Source organism: Ranitomeya imitator, chromosome 5, assembly GCF_032444005.1.
Source record: "Ranitomeya imitator isolate aRanImi1 chromosome 5, aRanImi1.pri, whole genome shotgun sequence".
Lineage (NCBI taxonomy): Eukaryota > Metazoa > Chordata > Amphibia > Anura > Dendrobatidae > Ranitomeya > Ranitomeya imitator.
The window spans coordinates 685,631,578-685,657,032 of record NC_091286.1 but is presented as its reverse complement, the minus strand read 5'-3'; the positions used below and the strand labels follow the sequence as shown (position 1 = coordinate 685,657,032).

General features: G+C 42.1%; 1 protein-coding gene across 1 annotated transcript in view; it reads right to left on the bottom strand.

The window, feature by feature from the left end:
* Positions 1 to 2,996: 2,996 nt before the first annotated feature.
* FBXO16 (F-box protein 16) overlaps positions 2,997 to 25,455 on the bottom strand; it is a 48,563-nt gene continuing 26,104 nt past the window's right edge. The window contains exons 4-9 of the mRNA XM_069728405.1: positions 23,422 to 23,628; positions 20,654 to 20,818; positions 20,350 to 20,567; positions 11,511 to 11,613; positions 4,298 to 4,523; positions 2,997 to 3,799 (exon numbers count right to left, since the gene is read on the bottom strand). Coding sequence (XP_069584506.1) covers positions 3,735 to 3,799; positions 4,298 to 4,523; positions 11,511 to 11,613; positions 20,350 to 20,567; positions 20,654 to 20,818; positions 23,422 to 23,628 — 984 coding nt within the window. The 3' untranslated portion in view covers positions 2,997 to 3,734. The remainder of the gene's footprint in view (positions 3,800 to 4,297; positions 4,524 to 11,510; positions 11,614 to 20,349; positions 20,568 to 20,653; positions 20,819 to 23,421; positions 23,629 to 25,455) is intronic.

The following is a 25,455-nucleotide window of genomic DNA, read 5'->3' as shown; positions in this document are numbered from 1 at the left end:
ACTCACTATTCTGCTGGTGCAGTCACTGTGTACATACATTACATTACTGATCCTCAATTCCATCCTGTATTATACCCCAGAGCTGCACTCACTATTCTGCTGGTGCAGTCACTGTGTACATACATTACATTACTGATCCTGAGTTACATCCTGTATTATACCCCAGAGCTGCACTCACTATTCTGCTGGTGCAGTGACTGTGTACATAAATTACATTACAAAATCAGCAGCCAAATTCCCCCCTGGGGGTCTGTGCAGACGGGTTGTATACCGTGATGGCAACCTGGGTGAGATTCTACATCACCATTCAAAAAACTGCAGAATGTCAATTTATGCTGCGGATTTCTCAGCTGATTTAACCCTTTGAAATGCGGGAAGTGAGCAGCATCCTCTGGAAAACAGGGGCTTTATTAATCTGGTGGTCCCATGTAAAACACTTAAATCGAAAGGGTAGCGGCTAAATGTATGATCGCCAGGACGCTCACTGACCATGAGAATGGGGATAGGACAGTACCCTGTGATAATGGAGTTGGTGTCAGTGAGCATGTGCGACCACTGCTCTCTCACTGTAGGAGAGGGGTATCACATGCTCAGTGCAGTTCCAGTCACTGCCTATATGAGTGGTGGTCACACATGCTCAGTGCAGTTCCAGTCACTGCCTATATGAGTGGTGGACACACATGCTCAGTACAGCTCCAGTCATTATAGGAGTGGTGGTCGCACAAACTCTTTACTTCTCCACTCACTGTCTATAGGAGGCGGTCACAAGCAGTCACTATCGCTCCACGCATTGTCTATAGGAGTTCTAGTTGCACATGATCAGTACAGCTCCAGTCCCTGTCTATACGGGTGGTGGTTGCACATGCTCAGTACATCTCCAGTCACTGTCTATAGGAGTGATGGTCGCACATGATCAGTACAGCTCCAGTCATTGTTTATAGGAGTGGTGGTCGCTTATGCTCGGTACAGCTCCAGTCATTATCTATAGGAGAGGAGTGGTGGTCACACAATCCAGTCACTATCTATAGGAGTGGTGGTCACACATGCTCGGTACAGCTCCAGTCACTATCTATAGGAGTGGTTGTCTCACATGCTCACTACATCCACATTCACTGTCTATAGGAGAGGTGGTTGCACATGCTCAATACAGCTCCAGTCACTGTCTGTACGTGGGATAGTTGCACATGTTCACTACATCCCCATTCAAAGTCTACAGGAGTTGTGGTAACACATGTTCACTACATACCCATTCATAGCCTATAGGTGTGATAGTTGCACATGCTCAGTACAGCTCCAGTCACTGTCTCTATGTGTGATAGTTGCATATGCTCAGTACAGCTTCAGTCGCTGTAGTTGTGATAGTTGCACATACTCAGTACAGCTCCAGTCACAGTAGTTGTGATAGCTGCACATGCTTAGTTCAGCTCCAGTCACTGTAGGTGTAATAGTTGAACATGCTCAGTACAGCTCCAGTCGCTGTAGTTGTGATAGTTGCACATGCTCAGTACAGCTCCAGTTGCTGTAGTTGTGATAGTTGCACATGCTCAGTACAGCTCCAGTCGCTGTAGTTGTGATAGTTGCACATGCTCAGTACAGCTCCAGTCGCTGTAGTTGTGATAGCTGCACATGCTCAGTACAGCTTCAGTCACAGTAGTTGTGATAGCTGCACATGCTCAGTACAGCTCCAGTCACTGTAGGTGTGATAGTTGTACATGCTCAGTACAGCTCCAGTCACAGTATTTGTGATAGCTGCACATGCTCAGTTCAGCTCCAGTCACTGTAGGTGTAATAGTTGAACATGCTCAGTACAGCTCCAGTCGCTGTAGTTGTGATAGTTGCACATGCTCAGTACAGCTCCAGTCGCTGTAGTTGTGATAGTTGCACATGCTCAGTACAGCTCCAGTCACTGTAGTTGTGATAGTTGCACATGCTCAGTACAGCTCCAGTCACTGTAGTTGTGATAGTTGCACTTGCTCAGTACAGCTCCAGTCGCTGTAGTTGTGATAGTTGCACATGCTCAGTACAGCTCCATTCACTGTAGTTGTGATAGTTGCACATGCTCAGTACAGCTCCAGTCGCTGTAGTTGTGATAGCTGCACATGCTCAGTACAGCTTCAGTCACAGTAGTTGTGATAGCTGCACATGCTTAGTTCAGCTCCAGTCACTGTAGGTGTAATAGTTGAACATGCTCAGTACAGCTCCAGTCACTGTAGTTGTGATAGTTGCACATGCTCAGTACAGCTCCAGTTGCTGTAGTTGTGATAGTTGCACATGCTCAGTACAGCTCCAGTCGCTGTAGTTGTGATAGTTGCACATGCTCAGTACAGCTCCAGTCGCTGTAGTTGTGATAGCTGCACATGCTCAGTACAGCTTCAGTCACAGTAGTTGTGATAGCTGCACATGCTCAGTACAGCTCCAGTCACTGTAGGTGTGATAGTTGTACATGCTCAGTACAGCTCCAGTCACAGTATTTGTGATAGCTGCACATGCTCAGTTCAGCTCCAGTCACTGTAGGTGTAATAGTTGAACATGCTCAGTACAGCTCCAGTCGCTGTAGTTGTGATAGTTGCACATGCTCAGTACAGCTCCAGTCGCTGTAGTTGTGATAGTTGCACATGCTCAGTACAGCTCCAGTCACTGTAGTTGTGATAGTTGCACATGCTCAGTACAGCTCCAGTCACTGTAGTTGTGATAGTTGCACTTGCTCAGTACAGCTCCAGTCGCTGTAGTTGTGATAGTTGCACATGCTCAGTACAGCTCCATTCACTGTAGTTGTGATAGTTGCACATGCTCAGTACAGCTCCAGTCGCTGTAGTTGTGATAGTTGCACATGCTCAGTACAGCTCCAGTCGCTGTAGTTGTGATAGTTGCACATGCTCAGTACAGCTCGTCACTGTAGTTGTGATAGTTGCACATGCTCAGTACAGCTCCAGTCGCTGTAGTTGTGATAGTTGCACATGCTCAGTACAGCTCCAGTCGCTGTAGTTGTGATAGTTGCACATGCTCAGTACAGCTCCAGTCGCTGTAGTTGTGATAGTTGCACAAGCTCACTAATGTTCTATTCACACTGGGCACTTTGTGAACCTGTTCTCATGATTGGTTGGGGGGGGGTCCAGTAGTCAGACCCCCAGAGATCATACAGTTATCATCTTTCCTGTGGAAAGGTAGTTTATGTTATTGATGGGACAACCTCTTCCCACATGCGTCTAATATATTCCACCCCTCTACTCCGCACATTTTTCGAATACGCTGTATAATTTTTGGTTCTTCTTACAATCTATCGTGAAGCCAATAATAAATGTATAAAATCATAATTCAAAAATCAAAATCTATAAAATATTTCAATATTAAAAGAAATCCGTATAAGAAAGCAAAATTCTAATATTTTTAAATGTTTCACTAAAGTAATAAAAATCCACATTCACATCATATTGTAAGAATATTTGACCATGAAATATCATCATCCCCTCCCCTGGGGAATATGACGTCAGGTGAGGTCCAGGTGCCGGCCCCGGGGGGCCCCGTCTGAGCCTCCTCAGTCCGGCCTCTGGGCGCCATGATGAATCCCATTGACTGGTGGGGGATGGGGATCATATCTAAGGCACTGTATATACATAGGATGGGGGTCATGCTTGGTGTTTGGGGGGACATCAGATGTGATACATGAGGCTGCACCTTGCCCGGCGGGTCGGAAGGTGCTTACAGTAAGTCTGTCCCAATGACGTCCAGGTCTCCTAGTCGTCTGAGCCATCCTCGGATGCGGGCACCTGCCAGGGCAGACTCTCGAAGAGGGAAACGGCTGTAAGATAAGGCAGAGATCAGTAATTAGTAATATTAGACAGAGCCATGCCCGCATAATACCGCTACAGAGCGCAAAGACAATACCACCAATTACAGAAAACACCCCTAAAAGATCTCACATTACACTGCCATATAGTGTCAAGGTAATACTACCAATAACCGTAATGCCACCATAGAGTGCGCAAATAATATGCAATGCTGCCATAATACTCCACAATATCCTGCTATCCTGCCAAGATAATACTGCTATACACAGATCACATAACATATCATGCCCGAATGACATGCAATAATCTATAATACTGCCATAGAGATCTTGTATAATACCGCTATATACTGTAATACATACATAATACTACAAACGACTTCTAAATTGTATCACCACACAGCGCTAAATAATAGACGGAGAAAATAGTTTCTCCGTCCTGGAGAAACCCTAATAAACTGGGGTCCTAATCATTAGCACTACAGATGTGTGGGACAGAGCGGTCAGTACTTGGGGGGCTCCTGGACGTCCGGGCGAAGGCTTTATGTCCCTTCTTAGACAGTGTGGGAACCCCGGCTCGGACAGGCGCAGGTCGGATTCCAGCGTTCCACTCTATACTCTTCGCCAGGTTCTTTGCTGCCGCCTTGTTGGCGGGGTATTCTCCAGACTGATGTACGGCCCAGCCCGGCCTGGATGGGGTCTTGCCTAGGTTCCCAAATTCGGCCGAAATCGACATCTATGGGAAGACAGCACAATGGTTAAACCTGCATATCTGCACTTTGTAGAACTATCAAACAAGCTGCACTTTTTTTTAACCCTTTTTTCTAAGAGTCACAATTTATTTTTTTTCTGTCCTGGTAGCAGTATGAGACAAGTTTTGAATGACACTGTCGTAAAGCAAAACTGTAAAATTCCTAAAGACATCTCCAGAGAGGGGACATATCACCCTCCTTACATTGAACATATGGGAATAATAATAACTGAAGAAGTGAGAAAAAGCTGACAGTTCAACCTCCATTGAAGTAGGACCTCCTGCCATGAACAGGTAATTACAACAAGGGATCTCTGAGAAAGAGCCAACAAGTCTAGGATTTGTATACTGAGAGGCGGATAAGTACAGGGGCTTCCTCTGTTCAAAGGAATTATCTCTGGAGCAAGTGGTCAGTGATGAATATTGGGGGTTTGCATCAATCCGATATTTATGGGAGCTATATTTTTGCGATTTTTTTTAGCGAAGGGACGAACATAATGCATTCACTCACATCATCGAAAGGCCGAACAAATGCCTCCAACTTAATATCGGAAAGATGGATGATGAAACCCATGCCATGTTTCATCTCTATAAAAAGGTAAAATAGTCATAGGAAACATAACAACGATATCTCGCACCTGGGACCTCCAGGGGTAAAGATATCCTGTAAGTTGGGGATCTCGTAAACGTCTAAAAGACCTAGCAGATCCCATGATCAGCCCATGTATGAGCTCATCAAGGGGAGGTATGTGGCATAACCTTCATCTAATAAAAATCAGCGTTTGGGTTTCTGTCATTTGTCAGTTCTGGAAGACACAGTACTCTGTGGTTCTGTCGGTCGCTCTAAGGAGTTGTTCTAAGCTTTGAGCCATTGTTATTCATTTTAATCTGTATGGTTGTATATTGGTTTGTTCCCATTTTGTAACATCTTTGCATATTATTTTATAAACACTGCCTGTCTTTCTGGACTAAATATATAAGATGTAATAGCTCTGTTCCTCTTGCTCTGTACACCGCACCCCTGAGGCCATCTGCTACCTGTATAGGGTGTCCAATTAACCTGTATAAACGATTGGTTGTGGCAGCTAATAGGTCCTTTTGTTATTGTGAAGCTGGTTGTGAGCGTATTGAGAATATATATATATATATGAATATATATATATATATTCCATGTGTTGGAATTTGAGGAGTACTGTATATACCAAACGCTCACTGTGAGTTCCCCAATAATCGGCCTAGTAGTGGAAGCAGCTGCGGCTTCCTCTATCACTCGTCAGTAATTGGTAATTGTTGCTACTGATTTTATATTATATATATATATATATATATATATATATATATATATATATAATTATTAATATTTTGCAATGCTACTTAAAAAAAAACTAAAAAATATAAGAAACCAAAAAATTTGCCATCAATCACCACATCATGAGAACAACAACTATTTTCTGGTTAATGGATGACATCTTGTTGTTTGTGGGGCGAGCGGTAGTTGTAATTATTTTTGGGCGGGAGGTGATGTTATAAAATATAGCAATTCTGGCATTATATTTTCTTTCACAGTGCATGATCAATAATTAAAAATGTTATTAGCTCGGGCACTTGTGAACATGGCGATACCAAATATATACATATGATCCTGCCCCCTGAGGAGGCGGACGCGAAACGCGCGTTGGGGCGCATGTTTGCACCTACGGACATGGATATGGGTAAGAGCCATTAAATGGAATACTATCTCCCTTGCTATGTAGGTATTGCAAATGAATGGCCACTGACCTTAAAAAACTTTGACATCTTGTTGCACTCTACCTATGTAGTAATAGGGAGCCTGTCACCCCCTAATAGAATTTTCTGCACTGTCATTTTACATGCATATAGATGTTTGTAGAGGGGTTTTGATTATATGACTGGCTATGTGACTGCCTTTCCCCATATTTAATGTCTGTGATGTAACACCACTTTTTTTTGGTGCACCTTTAGCTGAACTCAAATAGCTCAGTTTTTGACCTGTGATACATGTGATTGATTGTTTGTCATGATTTATTTTTTTGTTATTAAATTTGTAGCTTTTAATCATTACGCATTTGTCTGGTGGTTGATATGTTCCATATTCTCGTATTATAATTTCAAATATATACATTTATTTAACTTTTCCATTTCCCTATTTACATTTAGGGAAAATTTCAGACTCATATTTTGGGGGGGTTTTGTTTGAATATTTTTTTGTTTAAGTAGTTATTTTTCCTAATTAGTCACCTAAGGGGGATTTGAACCTGTGAAGGTTTGATCGGCCATACAATACACTGCAATACTTAGGAGATTTTTACACTGTGTGATCCATTCTCCGGCAGGCCCCTGATTGAATTGACAGCCCCTCAATACCCCGAGATCACATACCGTGACAGCTGCACACAGCGCCACTGACGATTCATTGATTTGAATGGAAGCCGTGTAATGCCTTATTTCACCTCTGGAGGCGCTGCAGAGAAATGTCACGCTTGCTGCTATACTCTCCTACAGATCACAGCTTATCATTAGGAGTCTTACGTGAAAGAAACACTGCGATCAACATATCCCTAAGGATAAGCTGTAGGGATTGATTTCCCTACAGCGCCCCCGCAGAGCAAATTAGGTATTACATAGAGAAAATAGAAATCAACAAACTATGAAAGCAATGGACATGTTGGGTCCTCCAGTGTGTACTCTTGAATGGGAGACCCCTTACCCACCTCAAAATTAGGTATTTCAAATTATTTTTGACTCTTTTAACCAAGTTCTATTAAAAGTAAAGTCTCTAATAAAACATTATTAAGGACAAGACTCCCTAGGTCCAAGCATCCAAGGCATCTACCCTGATCTGATTCCAACCATCACAGTCCTAGTGATGAGGCAGTACACATAGAAAGCAGGGATTATACCCAAGTAATATGTACCCCCTCATAGGAGCCCCCCATGTGCTATAAATGTAGAACAGGAGAGACCTTTCTCATCAGAGCTTTGATGTGAATGTGATTACTAACTCCAGAGGTGTCTAAGTGTGACAGCAGCACTGACAGACAAGGACTGAGGAGGTCCAGGTGTGAGACAATGGAGGCCCATGAAAAGAGAATGTGTGAACAAGGTGAGGAATGTGAGCCATAATCCACAACACCAGGACGTGACGGGTGTAAACTGAGCGTACCGGGGCCTGTTTACTTAGCTAAAAACAGGAAAAATACACAAAATAATAATATTATGATAGACATGTGCATCAATATTGGTAGACACGTACACAAGCTCGAAATATTTCTTTATGCGAGGGGGCAGTATTATAGCAGTTAGATTTTTATACAGAGGGGCATAGGGGCAGTTTTATAGAAGTTACATTCTTGTACATAGGGGCAGTATTATAGTAGTTATATTCTTGTACATAGGAGCCGTATTACAGTAGTTATATTCTAGTACACAGGAGCAGTATTATAGTAGTTATATTCTTGTACATAGGAGCAGTATTATAGTAGTTATATTCTTGTACATAGGAGCAGTATTATAGTAGTTATATTCCTGTACATAGGAGCAGTATTATAGTAGTTATATTCTTGTACATAGGAGCAGTATTATAGTAGTTATATTCTTGTATATAGGAGCAGTATTATAGTAGTTATATTCTTGTACATAGGGGGCAGTATTATAGTAGTTATATTCTTGTACATAGGGGGCAGTATTATAGTAGTTATATTCTTGTACATAGGGGCAGTATTATAGTAGTTATATTCTTGTACATAGGAGCAGTATTATAGTAGTTATATTCTTGTACATAGGGGGCAGTATTATAGTAGTTATATTCTTGTACATAGGAGCAGTATTATAGTAGTTATATTCTTGTACATAGGGGGCAGTATTATAGTAGTTATATTCTTGTACATAGGGGCAGTATTATAGTAGTTATATTCTTGTACATAGGGGGCAGTATTATAGTAGTTATATTCTTGTACATAGGGGCAGTATTATAGTAGTTATATTCTTGTACATAGGGGGCAGTATTATAGTAGTTATATTCTTGTACATAGGAGCAGTATTATAGTAGTTATATTCTTGTACATAGGAGCAGTATTATAGTAGTTATATTCTTGTACATAGGAGCAGTATTATAGTAGTTATATTCTTGTACATAGGAGCAGTATTATAGTAGTTATATTCTTGTACATAGGGGGCAGTATTATAGTAGTTATATTCTTGTACATAGGAGCAGTATTATAGTAGTTATATTCTTGTACATAGGGGCAGTATTATAGTAGTTATATTCTTGTACATAGGGGGCAGTATTATAGTAGTTATATTCTTGTACATAGGAGCAGTATTATAGTAGTTATATTCTTGTACATAGGAGCAGTATTATAGTAGTTATATTCTTGTACATAGGAGCAGTATTATAGTAGTTATATTCTTGTACATAGGAGCAGTATTATAGTAGTTATATTCTTGTACATAGGGGCAGTATTATAGTAGTTATATTCTTGTACATAGGAGCAGTATTATAGTAGTTATATTCTTGTACATAGGAGAAGTATTATAGTAGTTATATTCTTGTACATAGGAGCAGTATTATAGTAGTTATATTCTTGTACATAGGGGGCAGTATTATAGTAGTTATATTCTTGTACATAGGAGCAGTATTATAGTAGTTATATTCTTGTACATAGGGGCAGTATTATAGTAGTTATATTCTTGTACATAGGGGGCAGTATTATAGTAGTTATATTCTTGTACATAGGGGCAGTATTATAGTAGTTATATTCTTGTACATAGGAGCAGTATTATAGTAGTTATATTCTTGTACATAGGAGCAGTATTATAGTAGTTATATTCTTGTACATAGGAGCAGTATTATAGTAGTTATATTCTTGTACATAGGGGGCAGTATTATAGTAGTTATATTCTTGTACATAGGAGCAGTATTATAGTAGTTATATTCTTGTACATAGGGGGCAGTATTATAGTAGTTATATTCTTGTACATAGGGGGCAGTATTATAGTAGTTATATTCTTGTACATAGGGGCAGTATTATAGTAGTTATATTCTTGTACATAGGAGCAGTATTATAGTAGTTATATTCTTGTACATAGGAGCAGTATTATAGTAGTTATATTCCTGTACATAGGAGCAGTATTATAGTAGTTATATTCTTGTATATAGGGTCAGTATTATAGTAGTTATATTCTTGTACATAGGAGCAGTATTATAGTAGTTATATTCTTGTATATAGGAGCAGTATTATAGTAGTTATATTCTTGTACACAGGGGCAGTATTATAGTAGTTATATTCTTGTACATAGGGGGCAGTATTATAGTAGTTATATTCTTGTACATAGGAGCAGTATTATAGTAGTTATATTCTTGTACATAGGGGCATTATTATAGTAGTTATATTCTTGTACATAGCAGCAGTATTATAGCAGTTATACTCTTGTACATAGGGGCAGTATTATAGCAGTTATATTCTTGTACATAGGGGCATTATTATAGTAGTTATATTCTTGTACATAGGGGCAGTATTATAGTAGGTATATTCTTGTACATAGGGGCAGTATTATAGTAGTTATATTCTTGTACATAGGGGCTGTATTATAGTAGTTATATTATTGTACATAGGAGCAGTATTATAGTAGTTATAGTCTTGTACATAGGCGCAGTATTATAGTAGGTATATTCTTGTACATAGGGGCAGTATTATAGTAGTTATATTCTTGTACATAGGAGAAGTATTATAGTAGTTATATTATTGTACATACGAGCAGTATTATAGTAGTTATATTCTTGTACAGAGTGGGCAGTATTATAGTAGTTATATTCTTGAACATAGGGAGCAGTATTATAGTAGTTATATTCTTGTACATAGGAGCAGTATTATAGTAGTTATATCCTTGTACATAGGAGCAGTATTATGGTAGTTATATTCTTGTACATAGGGAGCAGTATTATAGTAGTTATATTATTGTCCATAGGAGCAGTATTATAGTAGTTATATTCTTGTACAGAGTGGGCAGTATTATAGTAGTTATATTCTTGTACATAGGGAGCAGTATTATAGTAGGTATATTCTTGTACATAGGAGCAGTATTATAGTAGTTATATTCTTGTACATAGGAGCAGTATTATAGTAGTTATATTCTTGTACATAGGGAGCAGTATTATAGTAGTTATATTCTTGTACATAGGGGCAGTATTATAGTAGTTATATTCTTGTACATAGGAGCAGTATTATAGTAGTTATATTCTTGTACATATTGAGCAGTATTATAGTAGTTATATTATTGTACATAGGAGCAGTATTATAGTAGTTATATTCTTGTACATAGGGGCAGTATTATAGTAGTTATATTCTTGTACATGGGAGCAGTATTATAGTAGTTATATTCTTGTACATAGGGGCAGTATTATAGTAGTCATATTCTTGTACATAGGAGCAGTATTATAGTAGTTATATTCTTGTACATAGCAGCAGTATTATAGCAGTTATAGTCTTGTACATAGGGGCAGTATTATAGTAGTTATATTCTTGTACATAGGGGCAGTATTATAATAGTTATATTCTTGTACATAGGAGCAGTATTATAGTAGTTATATTCTTGTACATAGGGACAGTATTATAGTAGTTATATTCTTGTACATAGGAGCAGTATTATAGTAGTTATATTCTTTTACATAGGGGCAGTATTATAGTAGTTATATTCTTGTACATAGGAGCAGTATTATAGTAGTTATATTCTTTTACATAGGAGCAGTATTATAGTAGTTATATTCTTTTACATAGGAGCAGTATTATAGTAGTTATATTCTTGTACATAGGGGCAGTATTATAGTAGTTATATTCTTGTACATAGGGGCAGTATTATAGTAGTTATATTCTTGTACATAGGAGCAGTATTATAGTTGTTGGAAACTTGACAGATGTGAATGGACTTATCTTGTAAAACCAGACAACATACCAGTGATTTTGCTTTGCGCAGTTTATAACATGCGGATGTTGGTCTCTTCTTTTTCTCTAAGTTCTGCTTGTTAAGGTTTGTGGTCCCAGCAATGGATTTTTGCCTGCGAAACATTCAGGATAATTATTACCCAGTAAAAACTCCAGTAATATATGGGAATACAGCTGGTCTTATGTGTAGATTTAGTTGTTACTGACTTATGTAGCCAGGGCTCTTTACAGACATTATCATCACTGTCCCCATCGGGGCTCACAATGTAACTTCCCTATGTCTTTGGAGTGTGGGAGGAAGGATAGATGTTACGCCTTATTAAATGTGATACAACAATAGTGCTGAATGTAAGGAAAAGTACATAAATGTACTAAGACGGAAGCACAGGAAATAAACTGGGGCATTCAGGACAGTGGGAAAGCTGGGTGATTCCTTCTATGAGAGCGGCCATACTGATGGTCTCCAGCTTTCCCAGAGAATTATAAGGAAACGTCTGTAAAGAGTTTAAATGAATGTGTGGGCTAATCCTCGGATTGCCGTACGGCGCGTCTTTCATCGGGCCGGCGCAGGTATTTACGCCGAGTCTTTGAGGATGACGAGCTGTTTCCTGGGTGTCGGAGAATATTTATGGTGCAGGATTTAAGAAAGCAAACAAGCAGGATCTACCGATCCTCCTAATGTGATCTGTCAGCGCTGATCCGCAGGACGGATTGTGAACCTGCATGGAGCTCAGAGGAAGGCGAGACCCCTGTAAATAAGGGCGACTTTAGAGGGGGCTGTTATGGCTACTAAATTGGCTTCACCCATTTATTAACACCCCACCCCAGTGTGCTACAGTTCTCAGGACAGCACCCTGGGTGCCCTGTACTGCACGTCTGTACCTGGGAGACACGGAGCAGTTCTGCTCCAGAGACAATGTAAAGCGCCAAGTACATGGCCGCCAAGCTCCAGCGTCATGGACGAACAACTTCAATCCATCACTGCAGGGAGGCGGGAAAACATTGGAGAAAAGTGATCAATCACACACCGCGCCACACCTGTCCGCACCGGACCTGGGGCAGTCCAATAACGCACCTACATCCTGCCAACTACTGACAGGTCGCTGTCATGATCCCAATGGCAGGGGATCACAAAAGGACAAGCACAAAAAACAAAACAAGCTCTAGGGTGATGGAAACTGAGCTGACCGCGATCCTGAACCTCAACACACAACTAGCTGTAGCCGGGGAACGTGCCTACGATGATTCTAGACGTCTCGCGCCAGCCGAAGAACTAACTTTCCCTATTAGAAGAAACACAGACCTCTCTTGCCTCCAGAGAAACACCCCACAGAAATAGCAGCCCCCCACATGTAATGACGGTGAAATGAGAGGAAAGCACATACGTAGTTATGAAAACAGATTCAGCAAAATGAGGCCCGCTAAAGCTAGATAGCAGAGGATACAAAAGTGAACTGCGCGGTCAGCGAAAAACCCTACATAAAAACATCCTGAAATTACTTGAACTCATGTTCCAACTCATGGAACATGAGGAGTAATATCAGCCCACTAGAGCAACCAGTAAAAAGGAATCACATATCTGCAAGCTGGACTAAGACAAAAATTAAGCAAAACGTGGAACAGGAAAATCAAAAACTTAGCTAGTCCTGAAGAATACAGAAGCGGGAAGCAGAGGTAACAAGACACACTGATTACATTGATAGCCGGCGAGGAAATGACAAGAAAGCCAGGTTAAATAGGAAACTCCCATATCTTGATAGAACAGGTGGACACCAGAGACCGCAGAGAACACAAGTCACCCAGTACCATCTGTAACCACCAGAGGGAGCCCAAAAACAGAATCCACAACAGGTCGCTGCATCTGACAGATTTCATTTCTTTCCCCCACCAGCAGAATAGTGAGTGCAGCTCTGGGGTATAATACAGGAGGTAACTCAGGATCAGTAATGTAATGTATGTACACAGTGACTGCAAAAAAAAAAAAGGGAAGAAGCCAGCACTGCTTATGGTCAGAACGCAATAACTGAAGTGCAATTGCACATAAATTCTAACTGTATTTCAAATATGAGACATTTAGCAAACAATTGATCAATTCTTTGAGCTACCCCGCCACTTCACGGCAATCTCATAATGGGGCAGTCCTAATCTTCGTATTTTATTTATGTTGTGCCATTATGGCTTCCTGAATGTATAAAAAAAAAAAAAAAGGACCACATTAAATGCGAACTGTCCACACACAGCAGCCCTGCCCTGCCTCAGGCTTTGTTTAATTATGCACCTGTGCCTCAGCCTGTTTCACTCTTCATCTGTGGTACTGGATGGGCAGTGTGGAGGTTGGATCCGAAATGTCTGTCTGGACCTGGTCAACCTTTATCCTCGCTTGCCTACTCTGGCGCCATGGGGGTGACTTAGTATATGCTCCAGGTACAGCATGTTTTTAATGTGGTCTTGCATTTAGTTCATTTAGGAGGCCTTTATGGCACAGCGAATATAAAAAACGTAGTGTAGGACTGCCCCAATATGAGATTGCCGTGAAGAGGCGGGGTTGCTCAAAGAATTGATCAATTGTTTGCTAAATGTCTCATTTTGAAAATACAGTTAGAAATTAATATGTGCATTTGCGCTTTATGTATTGCGTCTTAACCTTAGGCTGCGCTGGCTTCTCCCCCTTTTTTTTACACAGTGACTGCACCAGCAGAATAGTGAGTGCAGCTCTGGGGTATAATACAGGAGGTAACTCAGGATCAGTAATGTAATGTATGTACACAGTGACTGCACCAGCAGAATAGTGAGTGCAGCTCTGGGGTATAATACAGGATGTAACTCAGGATCAGTAATGTAATGTATGTACACAGTGACTGCACCAGCAGAATAGTGAGTGCAGCTCTGGGGTATAATACAGGATGTAACTCAGGATCAGTAATGTAATGTATGTACACAGTGACTGCCCCAGCAGAATAGTGAGTGCAGCTCTGGAGTATAATACAGGAGGTAACTCAGGATCAGTAATGTAATGTATGTACACAGTGACTGCACCAGCAGAATAGTGAGTGCAGCTCTGGGGTATAATACAGGAGGTAACTCAGGATCAGTAATGTAATGTATGTACACAGTGACTGCACCAGCAGAATAGTGAGTGCAGCTCTGGGGTATAATACAGGAGGTAACTCAGGATCAGTAATGTAATGTATGTACACAGTGACTGCACCAGCAGAATAGTGAGTGCAGCTCTGGAGTATAATACAGGATGTAACTCAGGATCAGTAATGTAATGTATGTACACAGTGACTGCACCAGCAGAATAGTGAGTGCAGCTCTGGATTATAATACAGGAGGTAACTCAGGATCAGTAATGTAATGTATGTACACAGTGACTGCACCAGCAGAATAGTGAGTGCAGCTCTGGATTATAATACAGGAGGTAACTCAGGATCAGTAATGTAATGTATGTACACAGTGACTGCACCAGCAGAATAGTGAGTGCAGCTCTGGATTATAATACAGGAGGTAACTCAGGAACAGTAATGTAATGTATGCACACAGTGACTGCACCAGCAGAATAGTGAGTGCAGCTCTGGAGTATAATACAGGATGTAACACAGGATCAGTAATGTAATGTATGTACACAGTGACTGCACCAGCAGAATAGTGAGTGCAGCTCTGAAGTATAATACAGGATGTAACTCAGGATCAGTAATGTAATGTTTGTGCACAGTGACTGCACCAGCAGAGTAGTGAGTGCAGCTCTGGGGTATAATACAGGATGTAACCCAGGATCAGTAATGTAATGTATGTACACAGTGACTGCACCAGCAGAATAGTGAGCGCAGCTCTGGAGTATAATACAGGATGTAACTCAGGATCAGTAATGTAATGTATGCACACAGTGACTGCACCAGCAGAATAGTGAGCGCAGCTCTGGGGTATAATACGGGATGTAACCCAGGATCAGTAATGTAATGTATGTACACAGTGACTGCACCAACAGAATAGTGAGTGCAGCTCTGGGGTATAACACAGGATGTAACTCAGGATCAGTAATGTAATGTATGTACACAGTGACTGCACCAGCAGAATAGTGAGTGCAGCTCTGGAGTATAATACGGGATGTAACTCAGGATCAGTAATGTAATGTATGCACACAGTGACTCCACCAGCAGAATAGTGAGTGCAGCTCTGGGGTATAATACAGGATGTAACCCAGGATCAGTAATGTAATGTATGTACACAGTGACTGCACCAGCAGAATAGTGAGTGCAGCTCTGGAGTATAATACAGGATGTAACTCAGGATCAGTAATGTAATGTATGCACACAGTGACTCCACCAGCAGAATAGTGAGTGCAGCTCTGGGGTATAATACAGGATGTAACTCAGGATCAGTAATGTAATGTATGTACACAGTGACTGTACCAGCAGAATAGTGAGTGCAGCTCTGGAGTATAATACAGGATGTAACTCAGGATCAGTAATGTAATGTATGTACACCGTGACTGCACCAGCAGAATAGTGAGTGCAGCTCTGAGGTATAATACAGGATGTAACTCAGGATCAGTAATGTAATGTATGTACACAGTGACTGCACCAGCAGAATAGTGAGTGCAGCTCTGGAGTATAATACAGGATGTAACTCAGGATCAGTAATGTAATGTATGTACACAGTGACTGCACCAGCAGGATAGTGAGTGCAGCTCTGGAGTATAATACAGGATGTAACTCAGGATCAGTAATGTAATGTATGTACACAGTGACTGCACCAGCAGAATAGTGAGTGCAACTCTGGGGTATAATACAGAATGTAACTCAGGATAATGTATGTACACAGTGACTGAACCAGCAGAATAGTGAGTGCAGCTCTGGGGCATAATACAGGATGTAACTCAGGATCAGTAATGTAATGTATGTACACAGTGACTGCACCAGCAGAATAGTGAGTGCAGCTCTGGGGTATAATACAGGATGTAACTCAGGATCAGTAATGTAATGTATGCACACAGTGACTGCACCAGCAGAATAGTGAGTGCAGCTCTGGAGTGTAATACAGGATGTAACTCAGGATCAGTAATGTAATGTGTTATGAACTGGTGATTTAGAACCACAATGGACCTGGTGATTAAGAGCACTGAAAATGACCTGATAGTTACTAATAACATAGGACGAGCTCTGAGACGTGGGAACTCTGCTGACCGCAATCCCTAATCCTATCATACCACACTAGAGGTAGCCGTGGAGCGCTCCTGACCAGACCTAGGCGCCTCGGGCACAGCCTGAGAAACTAGCTAGCCCTGAAGATAGAAAAATAAGCCTACCTTGCCTCAGAGAAATTCCCCAAAGGAAAAGGCAGCCCCCCCACATATAATGACTGTGAGTAAAGATGAAAATACAAACACAGAGATGAAATAGATTTTAGCAAAGTGAGGCCCGACTTACTGAATAGACCGAGGATAGGAAAGATAGCTTTGCGGTCAGCACAAAAACCTACAAACAACCACGCAGAGGGCGCAAAAAGACCCTCCGTATCGACTAACGGCACGGAGGTGCTCCCTCTGCGTCCCAGAGCTTCCAGCAAGCAAGACAAACCAATATAGCAAGCTGGACAGAAAAAATAGCAAACAAAAGTAACACAAGCAGAACTTAGCTTATGCAGGGTAGACAGGTCACAAGAACGATCCAGGAGAGAGCAAGACCAATACTGGAACATTGACTGGAGGCTAGGAACAAAGAACTAGGTGGAGTTAAATAGAGCAGCACCTAACGACTTAACGTCGTCACCTGAGGAAGGAAACTCAGAAGCCGCAGCCCCACTCACATCCACCAGAGGAAGCTCATGGACAGAACCAGCCGAAGTACCACTCATGACCACAAGAGGGAGCTTGACCACAGAATTCACAATAGTAATGTATGTACACAGTGACTGCACCAGCATAATAGTGAGTGCAGCTCTGGGGTATAATACAGGAGGAAACTCAGGATCAGTAATGTAATGTATGTACACAGTGACTGCACCAGCAGAATAATGAGTGCAGCTCTGGGGTATAATACAGGATGTAACTCAGGATCAGTAATGTAATGTATGTACACAGTGACTGCACCAGCAGAATAGTGAGTGCAGCTCTGGGGTATAATACAGGATGTAACTCAGGATCAGTAATGTAATGTATGTACACAGTGACTTCACCAGCATAATAGTGAGTGCAGCTCTGGGGTATAATACAGGATGTAACTCAGGATCAGTAATGTAATGTATGTACACAGTGACTGCACCAGCAGAATAGTCAGTGCAGCTCTGGAGTATAATACAGGACGTAACTCAGGATCAGTAATGTAATGTATGTACACAGTGACTGCACCAGCAGAATAGTGAGTGCAGCTCTGGGGTATAATACAGGATGTAACTCAGGAGCAGTAATGTAATGTATGTACACAGTGACTGCACCAGCAGAATAGTGAGTGCAGCTCTGGGGTACAATACAGGAGGAAACTCAGGATCAGTAATGTAATGTATGTACACAGTGACTGCACCAGCAGAATAGTGAGTGCAGCCCTGGGGTATAATACAGGATGTAACTCAGCATCAGTAATGTAATGTATGTACACAGTGATTGCACCAGCAGAATAGTGAGTGCAGCTCTGGGGTATAATACAGGATGTAACTCAGGATCAGTAATTATTTTGTACAGTGCTTTCAGAAAGTATTCATACCCGTGAACTTTTCTGCATTTTTTCACATTACATCCTCAAACTTAAATGTATTTTACTGGGATCTTATGTGACACCAACACAAAATAGCAAGCATTTGTGACATCTAAAGGAAATGATACGAAAGTTTTCTAATTGCTTTAAAAATAGACATCTGCTAATTTGTGAGGTGCATTTTTAGTCTGATCCTCCTAAATATAATCCTGAGTGTCCTATCACCTCCAGAAATCACATAGTTAGTAAATTGAGTCCACCTGGGTGTGATTTCTCCTCAGTATAACTACATCTGTCTTGTGAAGGCCTCAGATGTTTGTGTGAGAACATTAGCGATCAAATAGCATTATGAAAACCAAGGAACCCACCAGACAGGTCAGGGATAAAGTTGTGAAGAAGAGTAAAGTAGGGTTAGTGTTGTGAATTCTGTGGCAGAGCTCCCTCCTGTGGTCACAAGTGGTACTTCGGCTGATTCTCTCTGTGAGCTTCCGTTGTTGGAGGAGAGTGGTACTGCGGCTTCTGAGTTTCCTTCCTCAGGTGATGTGGTGAAGTCGTTAGGTGCTGCTCTATTTAACTCCACCTAGTGCTTTGATCCTGGCCTCCAGTCAATGTTCTAGTATTGGACCTGTTTCCTCCTGGATCGTTCCTGTGGCCTGCTGCTCTGCATAGCTAAGTTCCGCTTTGCTATTTTGTTTGCTGTTTTTTCTGTCCAGCTTGTCTATTTGTTTTTTCTTGCTTGCTGGAAGCTCTGGGACGCAGAGGGTGTACCTCCGTGCCGTTAGTTCGGTACGGAGGGTCTTTTTTCCCCCTTTGCGTGGTTTTTGTAGGGTTTTGTGTTGACCGCAAAGTTACCTTTCCTATCCTCGCTCTGTTCAGAAAGTCGGGCCTCACTTTGCTAAATCTATTTCATCTCTACGTTTGTCTTTTCATCTTAACTCACAGTCATTATATGTGGGGGCTGCCTTTTCCTTTGGGGTATTTCTCTGAGGCAAGGTAGGCTTATTTTCTATCTTCAGGCTAGCTAGTTTCTCAGGCTGTGCCGAGTTGCATAGGGAGCGCTAGGCGCAATCCACGGCTGCCTCTAGTGTGGTTGGAGAGGATTAGGGATTGCGGTCAGCAGGGTTCCCACATCTCAGAGCTCGTTCTATGTTTTTGGGTTATTTTCAGGTCACTGTATGTGCTCTGACCTCTATGTCCATTGTGGTACTGAATTACCTTATCATAACAGGTTAGGTTATAAAAAAATTTGCCCAAGTTCTGAACATCTCACTGAGCACTGTTCAATCCATCATTTAGAAATGTAAGGAGTATGGCACAACTACAAACCTACCAAGATATAGCAGTAACATAAACTGACATCCCAAGCAAGGAGAACATTGATTAGAGAAGCAGCCAAGAGGCCCATGGTCACTCTGGAGGAAGTGCAGAGATACACAACTCAGGTGGGAGAATCTGTCCACAGGACAAATATTAGTTGTATACTCCACAAGTGTGGTCTTTATGTAAGATTGGCAAGAAGAAACCATTTTCAAAAGCAAGTCACAAGAAGTCCCATTTCCAGCTTGCAAAAAGCCATGTAGGGGACTTAGCGAGCATGTGGAAGAAGATGATCAGGTCAGATGAAACCAAAGGAGAACTTTTTGGTCTAAAAGCAAAACACTATGTGTGGTGGAAAACAAACATTGCACATCACCCTAAAAACATCATCCCCACCGCCACACATGGTGGTGGCAGCATCATGCTGAGAGGATGCTTTTCTTCAGCAGGGGCAGGGAAGCTGGTTAGGTGATGGGAATATGGATGGAGCTAAATACAGACCAATCCTGAAGGAAGGCACAGGCTGAAAAATACCCGAGACTGGGCATAGATTCAATTTCCTGCAGGACGACCCTAAACCTCCTGCCAGAGCTACGATGGAGGGTTTAGATTCATGTGTGAACGGCCCAGTCACAGTCCAGACTGAAATCCCTCTGAGAATCTGTGACAAGACGTGAAAATTACTGATCACAGACATCTCCATCCAATGTCACTGAGCGAGAGCGAGTGTGCAAAGAAGGGCCAATTGTCACCTCTAGATGGGCAAAGCTGGAGAGACAGACCCAAAAAGACTGCAGCAGTAACTGCAGAAAAAGTTGGTCCTACAGAGAAGTGACTTACGCCTGCCGCGCCTGCTCCATAGGAGCATAGTTATCCAGGTAGTTGAATCTGATGGTATCGGTGGGGTGTTTGTCAGATGACCGCCATGGTGGGAGTTCCTTCTTCCCTTCCTGAAACTTTGTTGTCCTCTGGGAGAACGGAGAAGTGTGTTTTGTATCTAGAACTCCTTTACTAATTGGCTGCACGTCGATGACCACAAAGTCTTCCCTCGGAGGAGTCTAGAATGGAGGAGAATCAGATGTGGTCTTATACAACTTGTACAGACAGATACAATATCCGGGAGGACTCGGCTTACTCTACGCACCTTAGGCCTCGTCACATGAAGCTCTTTCACCATCTCTAGGTACTGTCTCTTCCACACACCCTGCTCGAAAGGCGTAGGGGAAAAATTGACGTACCAACCGAAGCGCAGGCATTTTGGCATCCAGAGCTGGTCCAGTTCTGTTAGGTTCTTCCAGTGCCAGCTTACCTACATGTCGCCAAATGAGAAGTTGGTCAGCTTGGCATTGAGACTGAGGCACATTTGTTCTACTATGGTCTCGAAAACTTATAAACTGTTACAAATTTGAAGGCAGAATTTGCATGGAAAATATTTGACGTCTGAACATTATATTAAAGGACACTGCCACTTTAAAAAATAGTAGAGACGAGCGAACCAACCCAAGGATTTCCTGGAAACACCAGACCGCCCCTGAGGTTCCTTCATATTCTGCTCTAGCCCCCACTGGCGACCTACACTAGATCAGGTACCAAAAAGTAATCACTGAGGATGCAACAAACTCCAAGGACATGTAACATGGGCATCGTTCATGCTTTTAACATTGTGGGATTTAAGAAAACTCCTCATGACAGGTGAAAATTAGTTTTTTTGCATTGTAATTTTTTCCAAGAGCCCTGACTTTGCTGTTTATTCGTTGGCACATCAGTGAGAGGTCTGGTTTATTTTAGTTTTCAAAGACCCTGTTAAATTTTTCCAAACAAAAAACGGGGATAAAATTCACAAGTGGGGGAGTAAAATAGAATTCTGCAATTGTTTTTTATGATGTCCTGATTCTCTGGGTCGGTACAATTACAACCACACCAAACATGGACCATTTTCAGAATTTTATTGGGGGAAAAGAATTAAAACTTGTAAAAAAAAAGAGGGGATTTAACATTTTTATTGTTATAGATTTAAAAAAAAAAACTTTCTTTTTTTTTCTCATATGCATGGATACCTATTGGCAACCTGCAATCGGGTGGTGGTGATGGGTGTCACAATGACCACGTAACACGTTCGCAACACTCAAGGGAAGAGGGATAACTAACAAATGAACTGATTCCTCAAGTTTTACAATTCACTTTTGGCAATATGGAGCAAAAATCTGGCAAATCTATTCGCCCACTAACTTTAGATCACTTATGTCAAACTCTGGCCCGCAGGCTAAATCTGGCCGACAGGGTGAGTATATTTGGCCTTCAATGAATGGGGTTTCCCCTGACCGACATCGCACTTTCAACTGGTATCGCACTTTTAACTATATGGCATCCAAGCTGCCGATACAGCTGAAGGCAATGATGGAGGAAGGAGCGTCAGCTGACGGTCCCTCTCCCATCATTACACCTCTGCGTCTGACGTCTCAGGGCAGTGGGAGCAAAGACATCATTACTACGCGCCCTCTGTACCAAGATGTGCGGAGGATCTGAAGACACCATGAAGAGACAGGAGCAGCGGGGGAACGGGTAGAGGAAAGTTTTAGTGTGGGGCCATTATACTGTATGGAGCACTATGTGGGCCCATTATACTGTATGGAGCACTATGTGGGGCAATTACTGTATGGAGCACTATGTTGGGCCATTACACTATATGGGGCCATTATACTATATGGAGCACTATGTGGGGCCATTACACTATATGAAGCACTATGTGGGGCCATTATACTGTATCGAGCACTATGTGGGGCCATTATACTATATGGATCACTATGTGGGGCCATTATACTGTATGGAGCACTGTGTGGGCCCATTATACTGTATGGAGCACTATGTGGGGCAATTACTGTATGGAGCACTATGTTGGGCCATTACACTGTATGGAGCACTATGTGGGTCATTACACTGTATGGAGCACTATATGATACCATTATACTGTATGGAGCACTATGTGGGGCCATTATACTGTATGGAGCACTGTGTGGGGCCATTATACTATATGAAGCACTATGTGGGGCAATTACTGTATGGAGCACTATATGATGCCATTATACTGTATGGAGCACTATGTGGGGCCATTATACTGTATGGAAGGCAATACAGGGCCCTTTTATACTGTATGGAGGACTATATGGGGCCATTATAGCGTATGGAGCAAATTTTGTGGCCAGGATTACAGTTGGAGAATCATACTGTGATGGGGTCACCATTCCTTGTCGGTGGGATTGAGGGAGGGGGTACAGTAGGGTCACCATACCGTGCATTTGGAAAATAAATACTGTACAGGAGTTCACAGTGGAGGTATCATACTGAGTTTGGGGGCATTTGTGTTTTCATCATACTTTATTATCTGTATTATTCAAGCTTTTTTATCATTTGTTATTACATATTTATATTAGGCCATTGGGCCATCTGCTTTTACTGCTCTTACCTAACATATTATATTATTATATTATTCTAAAATCGGTTAATTAAATTGTACTTTGTTTGTGGGACAACCCCTCTCAATTTGTTTCCATATGAAAAAGTTCATCGTAATATTTGATGATCAGGAAAAACTTCCTCAATTGTAGACATTTTATTAATTAATATCAAGGTTGGCCCCGATTTTGTCCGAGTTTTTAATTTGTCCCTCTGTGTATTTGACTTTGACATCCCTTTTAGATGAAGCTAACAGAATGAAGCCGCAAGCTGCTACGCGTGGTCCACCCCCAACAGGCACCTTACGGGGGTATTTCAGTGTCCCTTTCTAGTGCAGAGGTTGAGAACTTTGTGTCTCTCGGGACTATTCCCTGACTACTCGGGGAATGACCGCTTCCTTTACTGGATTAGACTATGCCAGGCTACGTGTGGGCGGGAGCTGAATCTACAATGGCCCACCTGTGCGCAGCGGCAGAGGCTGCGAGGATCCAGGAAGGAGAAGATGTAGAGGCTGAGCACTCTCGGGAGCACCTTGCTGAAATCCACAGCATCTCGGGGGGCTTTCTCCTGGAGATGGCCACTACAGAATCGAAGCTGCGACACGCTGCATCGCTCCAACAGGTCACACAGGACGCGGCGTCTTTGGGCGTCCGACCATTTGTCAAACTGAGAGCGGAAGGAAAAAATGGCAGAATTACTAATGGTTAGAACAAGCTGGCTTTGGAGAAAGCAATGCGGAGATGTTGGAGGAGCATGGAGTATTCCTAGCGCAACTGTTTCACTGAACGGGGGCCACAACGATCGGACCCTGGTGGCATGTCCCCCAATGGCGTTTCCTCTTGAAGCAATGCACTTTATGGCATTACTGCAAATCCAGCATAAGTTTTACAGATGAAAATCCTCAGCACAGGACGTAAGGATACGATCTGTGGATAGTAGTCTCCGGGGATGGGCCCAGGAATGGACACAGTTAGAAGGGCCCCTGTACAAAAACAGTATATGGGCCCCTTGCAGTCCAATAGCTCATCATAATGCACAATCCCACCTGCTTTGGAGGAGGTAGTGGCCCCCTGTTTACATTAGGGCCCCTGTGAAGCTGTCCAGGTTCCACCAATTTTATGGGCCCAACATAGCAATGAACCTGAAGTGAACGATCTTATTAAAGTCTATGATACTTTTTGGAAAGTTTCTAATTACAGTTTCATGTAATGGAGGCTAATTAAGGTGGGGTCAGGAGAAGGGGTTGATTAATGGATGGGGGTCTTGGTTAGTACATCAAAGACCCCACGCAATAAGAGGCCATTGTGCAGGTGTCAGGGCCCTAGCCTAGGTACACAGGTCATCAGATCTCAGATTACTTTCCGTAATGGGGCATCAATCAGCACTATACCTACAGGCTCAGTCCCCGGCGCTGCAGAACCTCTTACTTCTATATGCTGGAATTTCCAAAGAGCTCAGACAGAGAGGATCTGAATTCTGGGAAGTTCGAGGGCGAAACATAAAATAATTTTTGAAAAATCTGATTGACAGTTCTGATTAGTGTTGGCAAAATCCCCCGGTTATACTGGGGCCATTATTCAGTCTAATGTACTGTATATGGGGGGACACCTGAGACGTGATTATCGGGGAGAGAAGGATCAGCTTTGCCGAACTGCAACAATCCCAAAACTTTGGGCATTTTACACCATAGAACTGGCGCCAAAAAGTCACGGATTTTTGAGCGTCTCTGTGAGTCATGACTCAGATCTCAGTCCTGTAAATTCACAGCGGACTACCTGCACTGATACATTGTGACAAACCCTCAACTATGAAAAGTGTTCAGTCTTTGTAGGTGATCCTGCTGTTGGACATCCCCTTTATGTGCCTGTCCATGAATGGGGGACCTCCTTCATCATCCTCTGGTCAGTGCCTCCCACCTACACCTGCACTTGACAAATGTTTGCTCGGCTCTAGAAGGAGCTGAAAAGTAGAACTTTCCTCTACTAAGGGATGGCATTGTCCAGGGAGATGAACGGATTAGAACTAAACGTACCGAAATGTCCGACAATCCGGCATCAACATTGGATTTCCAGACTACAGAGTGTCCGGTACTGGCGGCTAATAAAACCTAAATGTTATGTATGTATACAATTAGGTCCAGAAATATCTGGACAGTGACACGAGATTTTTGTCACCTCTCGGCTTTAATTTAAGGCTAGTCACATCCTAATTGGAGGAAGGGATTAGGAATTACAGCTCGTTAATATGTAGCTGCGTCTTTTTAAAGGGACTAAAAGTAATTGGAAATTATATCAAAAGCTTATTAATGGGTTGCATGGGCTATTCCCGCATTAATCCATCATCAATTAATCCACTAAAAGGTCTGAAGCTGATTCCAGGCGTGTCATTTGCATTTGGAAGCTGTTGCTGTGAACCCAAAAAATGCGGTCAAAGGAGCTCTCAATGGAATAGAAACAGACAATTATTAGGCTGAAAAAAAAATCCATAAAAGAG